Below are 9,673 nucleotides of genomic sequence, written 5' to 3'. Positions count from 1 at the left end.
ACACATCCCTTTTGCCTTGTGTGAGGACAAAAATGTCCAGGGAACAAAATTGCCCCCACTTGATATTGCTATATGAAATTCACCTCCATTTTTTTTTCTCTTGAAGTCACCAGGTTCTGGCCTGGGAAACAGAAAGAAATTCCTGATTCAGAGAGAACATAATGATGTTGTGTAAAGAATAAACAATTATAGCTAAACTTCAATTATTGCTTCATACAAATTTATTTATATGCCCCCTAATTCCATTGTTCTTATAAGACACTGAGGACAACTTGTAAAACTATTTATGCATGTGTGCAGAATAGAAAGACAAAAGTAGAAAACATTGGATTTATTGGGGGTGGGTGATCATGGGTGAATAGTGTACTTTCATTTGACAGGAGTCTTTGTGGTGTCAGGCTTCAGGTGGCCAGATAAGTCCCTCAGCTCTATGACCAGGTGACCAAGAAGAGCTCTTACATCCTGCATGAGTTTGAGAAGAACACTCATCTGGTGATGCAGGTGGGGATCTGGAGAGGAGAAGCCTCCGTGCTCAGAAAAAGGGGTAGCTAGTGGAGGCAGAGGACCAGGGGGCACCGTAGAAGTCATTTCTGGAGCAGCCGGTTTCTGAGGAGCTGGATTCAAAGTGGGCGATTCAACAGAGCTGGAGGGACCTGGATTATATGGCAAAAGGCACATACAAGAATTAAATCTGGACCTATTGTCAAAACAGTCAGTCTTTTTCATTCTCTGAAATGGCTGTAGGGTCCAGTGGCAATAGGGACTTGAAGACTCTAGTGTCTCTCCTAATCCAAATTTTAATCTGAAGATTGGCTGTCTTTTCTTGAACATCCTAGCAACAAGACCTCATCATTAGATGGACTATTAACCAATGTTTCCTCTTTCAAGGCAGAATCTAATTCACTGAAGCATGGATATATTATACCGTCCTAAGCAACCTCTTTATTATATAAGACATCAGTCTAATTCCTCATTCTTGGTCCAGTTGTTAGCTTTTTGAGGACATCAATGTTGGTCCCCTAAGTCACCTCCTCTTTAGGATAGGCATCACCAGTTCCTTTATTATTTTTCATTTCACTTGGCTTCAGGCTTCCTCATCACACTGGACAACTCCTCTGAATGTATTTCAGATCAAGTACTGAATGGTAGCTCCCAGATTTTAACATGGACTTTATCTCTCATTCTAGAGATTATATTCATGTAAATGCCCAGAGATGATATAAGGAACCTAAGTTCTATGAGGCAGTGCACGTAGGTCTTGGTTCGATAGTGTTGGCACCATGGTGAGGGAGAAGTTCTCTATTTGGGCTCCCTTCCTTCCTTCCTTCCTTCCTTCCTTCCTTCCTTTCTTTCTTTTTTTTTTATGGGGTGGTACCAGGGATTGAACTCAGGGTTATACAACCACTGAACCACATCCCTAGCCCTTTTTTTTTTTTTAAACTTTTATTTAGAGACAGTTTCACTGAGTTGCTTAGTACCTCGCCTTTGCTGAAGTTGGCTTTGAACCCATGATCCTGCCTCAGCCTCCTGAGCCTCTGGGATTATAGGTATATGCCACTGTGCCCGGCTTTCTATGTCCCTTCTTCACCTTCCTACGCTGAACCCCAGCCCATGGATCCAGTCATCCTATACCCATCTCCCTGTTGTCACACACAAACCAAAAAGACACATACACACTTACCCTGCACCCTGATTTCTAGCTGGGAACTCTGTTTCCAAACTTGTCCATCTTCAGTGGCTGCCTCACACCAGTAGGACCCAGAGTGCTCTGCTGAGGCTGTGGGGACCTGAAATTCTGAGGAGAGGCCCTTGCTGCGCACTGTTCTTCCATCCTTGTAGAAGGAGAAGAGGAGGCGGGCGGCTGACCTCTGCAGGGGCAGCTTTGTCTGACAGCTCAGAGTCAGGGGGCTTCCTTCTTTGGGTTCAGCGGAGGGCAAGGCTCTGAGAACTGGGGCTGCAAACAGTTCTGAGGGAAAGGTAGGCAAGAAAGAAGAGCTCAGCCGTTCTACATCCAAGTAGGACCATGAGGGGCAAAGCAGCCAGGTCATAGGTCCTTTCCTCCTTTTCCACCAGAAATTTTTTTTTTTTTTTTTTTTGTTAAGAACGATTCCTCTTGAACTTCTGTTTTCACAGTACTGGTGATTGAAACCAGAGCCTATAACTAGGCAAGTGCTCTACCATTGAGCTATATCCCCAGCCCTTTTTAAAATTTTATTTTGAGTCAGGGTCTTGCTAAGTTGCCCTCGCTGGCCTCAAACTTGTGATCCTCCTGCCTCAGCCTCTTGAGTAGCTGGGATTACAGGTGTGTGTCACTTCACTCAGCCCCATTTGATCTCTCTCTCTCTCTCTCCTCTCAACTAGACAGAACCAGTAAAGATCCAGAGATGGGCAAATAAGATAGCAGTCCAGATACCCAATCTACAATTGACAGAAAGCATAGATCTGGGTGGTAGGAAACACTGAATTCTGGGTGGGGCTGATGATTTAAAAAGGCAATGCTGCGATATCGACACTCCTGAAACTCCAGTTGGGCATTTGCTAGCAATCTGTTCCTCAAGGATTTAATGATCTTTCCACCTCCACACCAAAGAAAAACAATTTTGGGCTCCCTGTCCCTTCTTACTTGATTTTACCACAGCAATGCTGACTCTAGCTCTTACCTTGGACTGTGATAGCCACCGTAGATGTTGTTTCTGGGCTCCCTGGACCAGGGCTTCTAAAGATGGCACTGCAGTGGTAATTCCCACTGTCTGACTCTTGTACCACAGCGATGGAGAATTCCTTGTTTGGTCCAGGGGGACCCAGGGCTGAACCATCTCGGTAGAAGGTGATCTGAGTCAGTGGCCAGTCTTGCCAGGCCCGGCAGCGCAGAACCAGTGGATCTCCTTCAAATATGGGTGTAGCTGGGCCTTGGAGGATCAGCCAGTCTAGCCCAGAGGAAGAACTGAGTGTCACCCACTGTCTCACTTGAGAATACCCCCAGGTATGCCCACAACAAGCTTCCTAAACTTTCCTTAAGGGTCCATTCATGTAAATTCTCACCCCTTAATACCTTACTGAAAGGCTTCTGTCAACTCGCCCTAGCAATGGGAAACCCGTTTCTCCGTCCTCCTTTCTCCCCCAGACCCCCTACTCACAGGCTGTGCTGGTGACTGTGGAACAATTTTTTGCCTCCAGTTTAAAACTTTGAGTTCCAGATTTCTCACCACATCACCTTGACCTATCTCTAGACCTAGTGTGGGACAATTTCTCTAGGGCCTAGAACTGAAGATCTCCTGCTGCAGGGGGCTGAAGATGAGTCCTCAACCTATGGCCAGTTTCCTGAGTGGTTACTTTCATGAGTGGGATGTGGAGCTAAAAGAAGGAGTTTGGGACACCAGTTAGGTCTTTCCGGGACCTTACCATAAGACACGATCAGATGGAAGGGTTCGCTGAAAGTGTAGCCCTTGACCTGATAGTCAGTTTCCCTTGGGTCCTTCAAGTCGTCATCCATGTGGCAGTCACTCTTCTCAGTGCTGACAGGTCCTTCACACTGCAGAGTCTCAAAACTGGCAGCTGAAGAGGGTATGTCCCAAGGAGAACCAGAAAATGATGCTGCAACTTAGAAAAAGGGGACAGGAATTTGCCCTCCACAAGAGTTCCTCCTCTCTCCTGGGGCAACCATCTTTTTCAGAATAAGAATAGGAAGACATCAAAATCTTTTTTCCAAGAAACTCTTGGTGGGGACGGGGGTTGTCTCTGGGAGGAATGGTTTTGACCTTGGTTCACTGATATCCACGTGCCCTCAGTGAATGGACTATGGCACTGGGAAGTGGAAAAGCAAAGAGTAAAAGGATGGTGAATCCAGCTGCCTGGTGTCCAGCTGTTGGTGCAGGAAATGAGGAACCAAAAACGACCATGACCCCAGAGCACACAGGCACAGGACAAGAGAGAAAGGCAAACATCAAATTCTGACACTCACTGAGTATTTGCTGTTTGCCACTCACCGCTAGCAATTTTGTGCATTATCTCATTTACTCTTCACAAGCTTTCCAGGTAGGTGGCTTCATCTCCATTTTATAAATTTTTCAAGAAACAAGCTTTAGAAAAGCAAATTAATACACCCAGAGTTTAAAAAGAAAATAAAGAATGAAGCAAGAAAGTCAGGTGTGCTTGAGATCAAACTTAGTGTTCTTTTTACTTCACTGTGCAGACATGGTCTAATTCAGTCCTCAGACTTGCCTTGGGGACTTTCATCCATATTCTCACTTTCTCAAAATACACTTGATTCTTCAGCCTAGATATGCTACCTATGAAAGAGCTTTCAGTCCCTAGCTGGGTCTCTCCTCCCTCCTGGCTCCCCCTTTCAGATCTTCATTTGTTCACTCATCTTTACTTTAATGATCTCTGCCTCTTAAACTTTCCTGAGCAATGGCAGAGCCCTTTCTCTCTCCTCCCCTCTACCCTGATGTCCCATTCCCAGACTGTACTGGTAACTGTGGAACAATTCTTTGTCTCCAGGTTGTTAGTCTTTAGGGTTAAAGATTTATCACCACATCTTCTTGACCTACCTCTTACTTTCAGGATTGATCCAGGCAAGGTAAATGTCATTCCGTCCATTTCTGAGACTATTTCTTGTCCTTCTTAGTCTCTCTCCCTGTTCCCTGCCATGGGGCCATTCCTACATGCTCACTTCTTCATTCCATCCTTTCCTGTCCCATTTGTCTTTGTTCTTTTCCACTCCCAATGACCCCAGACTCTTCTTTGACTTTGTAACTCCCCTTATCAAGCCTTCTTTCTATTTCCCAGTACCAGGTGCTTTCTTTACCTCCTCCGTCTGCCCCCTTTACTACTCTGCTACCTCTTTTCAGTTCCTCCTCTGTCACTCCACTGGACTCAGCCTCCTCTGCTTTTATCCATTTTAAAGACAAAAATCTTGTTAGGCTTCCAGGCATTTTCACTCAATAAATCTTATGTGGCAAGTATTATCACTTTACAAATTAGAAAAATGAATTCAGAAATATAAAAAGTGACTTTTTCAAAGTGATGTAAAGTTACTAACTAGAAGAAGGGCTTGATCCCAAGTCTGCAATTCTTGTCACAAGGAAAAAAAAAAGAATATTGTCAGATAAAGAAACTGTGGTATATATACACAATAGAATATTACTCAGCAATAAAAGAGAATAAAATATGGCATTTGCAAGTAAACGATGGAGTCAGAGAATATCATGTTAAGCGAAGTAAACCAGTCCCAAAAAACCAAAGGCCAAATGTTTTCTCTGATAAGCGGATGCTAATCCATATGCGGGGAGCAGGGGATGAGTGGAGGAACTTGGATTAGCCAAAAAAGAGGAAGGAGAAGGGAGGGGGCATGGGGATAGGAAAGATGGTAGAATGAGACGGACATCATTACCCTAGGTACATGTATGATTGCACAAATGATGTGACCCTATTGTATGTAGAACCACAGAAGTGAAAAACTGTGCTCTATTTGTGCACAATGAATCAAAGAGCATTTTGCTGTCATGTATAACTGACTAGAACAAATAAATAAAACAAAAGAACATTGTCCCTGACTACAAACAGCTATCAGATTAGTGGGAAACACAGGTATATGAAGAGATTATTTCAGCATGAAGAAGAAAGTAATAAGAAAGAGGTTTTCCAGGCAGCCATCAGAACAGAACTGAGGGTTCAAGGGAGGCTTCTCAGAGAAGATGCCACCAAGGCTGCCCTTCGGGATATCTAGAAGTTTGTAAAGGTAGAGAGGACCAGGAGGCCAGCAAGAGAGCTCATTTCAGGCAAAGGTTGTGGGAAGCCATTCTGACACGTGACTGGGCGGCTCCCGTTAAGGGTCTGAGGCTTCTGGCTGTGTCGGAACTTTCCTGGCCCTTTCCTGATGAGAGAACCCGTCCGTGTGGGGGTGTGACTGACCACTGACCCCGGGGGCCCAATCACTGACCCTGACCTTGGAGTGCAGTCCCCCCTCAACCTTCATTGGATGGAATTCTCCCCTGAATTTCTTGTTCCCCAATAAAAGGCTACTCCCAGGCGTGTTCACTCTCTCTCTCTCCTGCTAGCCCTGAGTAATCCTTGCTGCCCTGCTGGGCGGTTAGAGGTTGGAGCCAGAGAGGGGAGCCGTCTCGGACCTGGCAGTAGAAATAAGGTAACTGAGTCTGTGTGTTTTATTTCGATCTCTTCTAGCTAACTTTTATGCCAAGAACCTCATTAATGAAACCATTGCGCAGGCCGCATGGTGGAAAAGGTAGCAGTATCTGCTAAGCAAAGCCTTGAAGAGAGTAGAGTCCGGGTGTGCATGTATAAATATAAGCCAATAGGGATTTATCAAAGCGTAAGTTGTGACACTTAGAGGATGACTATAGAGGCTAAAGAGTCTAAACAGGTGCCAGTTTGGGGTGGAGTTTGTGTGCCATGACAAGAAGTTTAGGCTGACAGATTTTAGAAGTCACTGCAGCTGCAAGGTGCAGAATTGAGGGACACAAAACTGATACAAGATTAGTTAGGAAATTATTGTAGTAGTCCCAGTCATATGATGAGGGCTTGTCCTGGGATACCATTAGTAATGTTTTAAGGAAGAACAATTTAGGAGGTAAAATCTGCCAAATTTGATGATTGATCAGATATAGAGAAGACAGAGAAGGAAGAGTCAGGTTATCTCTTGGATTTCTAACTTGGAGATCAAAGTGGATGTTGATGCCATTAGCTGAAGTCAGAAACAGTGAAAGAATGAGTGAGAAGAAGTAGGAGCCAGGACAGGTGTGTTCATCTCCAGATACTTCCTGGACACATAGATAAATATGTCCTGTGTGAAGACTGATATTTGAATGTGAGGGTCAAAAGCATGATTAGGGTTGAAGATCTGATCTGGAACTCTTAAACATACAGTTATTATGGCAAAAGTTATGCAGACAATAAACTCATAAAGGAGATTTCATAAAGAAAGAAGAATGGAGAGGCAAGGATATTAACTATAGGGAACATTTAGGTATAAGGGGAAGAAAAGAGAAGTTCCCAAGGGTCCAAAAGAAGTACATGAAGTACAAAGAGAAAATGGTGAATTGGAAGTCAGGGATGTAAGGCATGCAAGAAAGAGTAAGTGATCGCTGGATGTGGTGGCGGATGCCTATAATCCCAGCAGCTTGGGAGGCTGAGGCAAGAGGATGGTGAGTTCAAAGCCAGCCTCAGCAAAAGCAAGGCATTAGGCAACTCAGTGAGACGTTGTCTCTAAATAAAATACAAAAGAGGGCTGGGAATGTAGCTCCGATATTGAGTGCCCTGAGTCAATCCCCGGTACCCCCTTCCCCAAAAGAGGACGTGATCAGCAGTGCCCAGTGAGCAGAGATGTTCATCAGGAGAAGAATGGGAAAGTGTACAATGATTTATTCTATCTGAATGGAGATAATTGTGCCCTATGCAAAACTTTTCTAGTGGAAACCAGACTACAATCATTGAAACGTGAGAAGTGAGGAAGCAGAGATAGCCAAGTACAGACCACTCTTTAAAGAAAATTGTATCAGAAAAGTAAGAGTTGAAATTGTGTCCAGAGAAGACGACATTGTAGTCAGATGGAAAAGGCCTCAAGATTTTTATATTCAGAAAGAGCCATTCAGTCCTGCACACAAAACTCTCTCTCTCTCTCTCTCTCTCTCTCTCTCTCTCTCTCTCTCTCTCATACTGGGGATTGAACCCATGGCCTGGCACATGCTAGGCAAATGCTCTACCCCCTGAGTTATACCCCCAGTATGCATCAAACTCTCTTATATCTAGGCTTCTTATCCTACCTAACCAATTCTTTGGAGGGCCAAAGTTAGTCCATGTTTCTTTGCTCTGAGTCTTTTCCCAAAGCCAGGCTTATCTCTATTCTCATACCAACATTCAAACATTTTACTTACCCACCAGCAAATGAGCTGCCCAGAACACAGCAGAGGGAATATAGAGGGCCCAGGCCATGGGAACACAGCTCAGCTTCATGGTAAATGCATCTAGGTCTTCTGCAACCCAAACACACTGATTTTCTTCAACATGAAACCTCTCAAATTAGAAAAAAGGAAGTAAATCTAACTGTCTCATCTCTATGCACCTGTTGTCAAGTTTGTAATTGGCTTTCATCATTCAGATTTGGCCAGGTTATTTCTGGTGCCATTTGTATCCTTAAGATTGTGGATGAAATGATAGCACCCTCAATTCTTCAATATTCCTTTGAAGAGCACAGAGACCTTTCAAAAACATGTGATTATCTGATAATCAATTGGCCTTCATGTGCACTCTGGGAAAAGTCAATATCACTGGTGAAACATCTGGGAACAGAAGGTGGAAAATTGCTTGAAGAAAATCATGGGGAAATCAATTATATGAATTCAAGTGCCCTGCTTCAACCTGCTCCAAGCTTCCATGTTTCTAGTGACTAGAAGTAGCAAGACAGAAGGGAAATTATTGGCAATGGCACCAAGGCAGATATCAGATTAATTCTTAGTAGGCTCTGACCATCCAAAACCAAAACAAATTTGTACTCAAATTTCTCTAGATTCATAACTCAGTTCTCTGATTCTGCAGGACAACGTAGACTGTTCAGTCTCATTGGAAGTCTGAGTAAGGCAAGGAAGAGTCTCCTGAGAAAGAGCAAAGGAAAAAAGAAATCAACTTCCAGAAGCCCCAGAAGCAAGCCCAAGGCTCAGGCTCATAGCCAAAGCTCAAGCCACTGATCCTGAGGAAATTAGAGACAGGAGGCATCTGATAGCTTTAGAAACTTGAGGAGACTTCAGAATAAGGGCAATACAGAGGCTACAGCATCCCTCTTTGGCTCTAGGTGGCCTTATATGAGAATCATTGTTCCTGCCTACAAATGTTTCCTGTTTGACTGAGACCTTCTCAATGGCAGGCCCACTCCTCTTCTTACAGTGACCACACTCTTCCCCATTCTCCACCCATAACATGCACCAGGGTCCCCATAGGTTATTCAGAAATGAGATAAGCCACAAGAAATGGGGAAAGGCAGTCTCACTTAAAGTCAAAAGGAGGAACAGCATGAGCAATCAGTTGTGCAAAAGCCACAGATCAAAGCAGACAAAAAAGCAAAGTGGGTATGAGAAAATGGGTCTTTCTCAATCTAAAATAAGCATTTAGAATAAATTTTCCATTATCTGAGAAGCATGTTTTTATGCAGGTGGCCTCAGGGAGTTCAGAGGTGGTTGAATATGGGTGTGGGGTGGGGGGAAGGCAGTGAGGCAGTAAGCCCTGCAGCTGATGTGTTATGAAAGACCCAGCAGCCTCAAAGAGGAAGAAAAATCTAACCAGTCCTAATAAAAATTCAATAAATGAAATGTGTTTAGATGGATCTTCACCCTTAACAGCCCCATAACACAGAGAACCTCAGGGTTACATAGGTGCTTCTTTAAAATCACAAAAATCCCCCCCTTCCCAGGCTACCCCTTCTCCTTAACTGCCCTACCCATAATGTCATACCTAGATAGAGGCATCATCTAGGTACCCTATACCATCTGCATCAGTTCTTTTTTTTTTTAAATATTTATTTTTCAGTTTTTGGCGGACACAACATCTTTGTTTGTATGTGGTGCTGAGGATCGAACCCGGGCCGCACGCATGCCAGGCGAGCGCGCTACCGCTTGAGCCACACCCCCAGCCCTGCATCAGTTCTTATAGGATCCCACTCTCA

General features: G+C 44.1%; 1 protein-coding gene across 2 annotated transcripts; it reads right to left on the bottom strand.

The window, feature by feature from the left end:
- Nucleotides 1-203: 203 nt before the first annotated feature.
- Nucleotides 204-8,023, bottom strand: Fcrla (Fc receptor like A). 2 transcript variants are annotated; one of them, XM_046429123.1, is made up of 5 exons: nucleotides 7,893-8,023; nucleotides 3,403-3,600; nucleotides 2,661-2,927; nucleotides 1,682-1,966; nucleotides 204-653 (listed from the first exon to the last, which is right to left on the bottom strand). In XM_046429123.1, the coding sequence occupies exons 1-5, from the start codon at nucleotides 7,969-7,971 to the stop codon at nucleotides 370-372; spliced, it is 1,113 nt and encodes a 370-aa protein (XP_046285079.1). In that variant the 5' UTR covers nucleotides 7,972-8,023; the 3' UTR covers nucleotides 204-369. The 2 variants fall into 2 exon arrangements, with proteins under 2 accessions (XP_046285079.1, XP_046285080.1); XM_046429124.1 differs by having other exon boundaries at nucleotides 3,403-3,555.
- Nucleotides 8,024-9,673: the final 1,650 nt, after the last annotated feature.

This window comes from Marmota monax, unplaced genomic scaffold, assembly GCF_021218885.2.
Source record: "Marmota monax isolate L192 unplaced genomic scaffold, Marmota_monax_Labrador192_F-V1.1 WCK01_AAM20220418_F8-fsc00145, whole genome shotgun sequence".
NCBI classification, from domain to species: domain Eukaryota; kingdom Metazoa; phylum Chordata; class Mammalia; order Rodentia; family Sciuridae; genus Marmota; species Marmota monax.
This window is presented reverse-complemented; position numbering and strand designations above follow the sequence as displayed.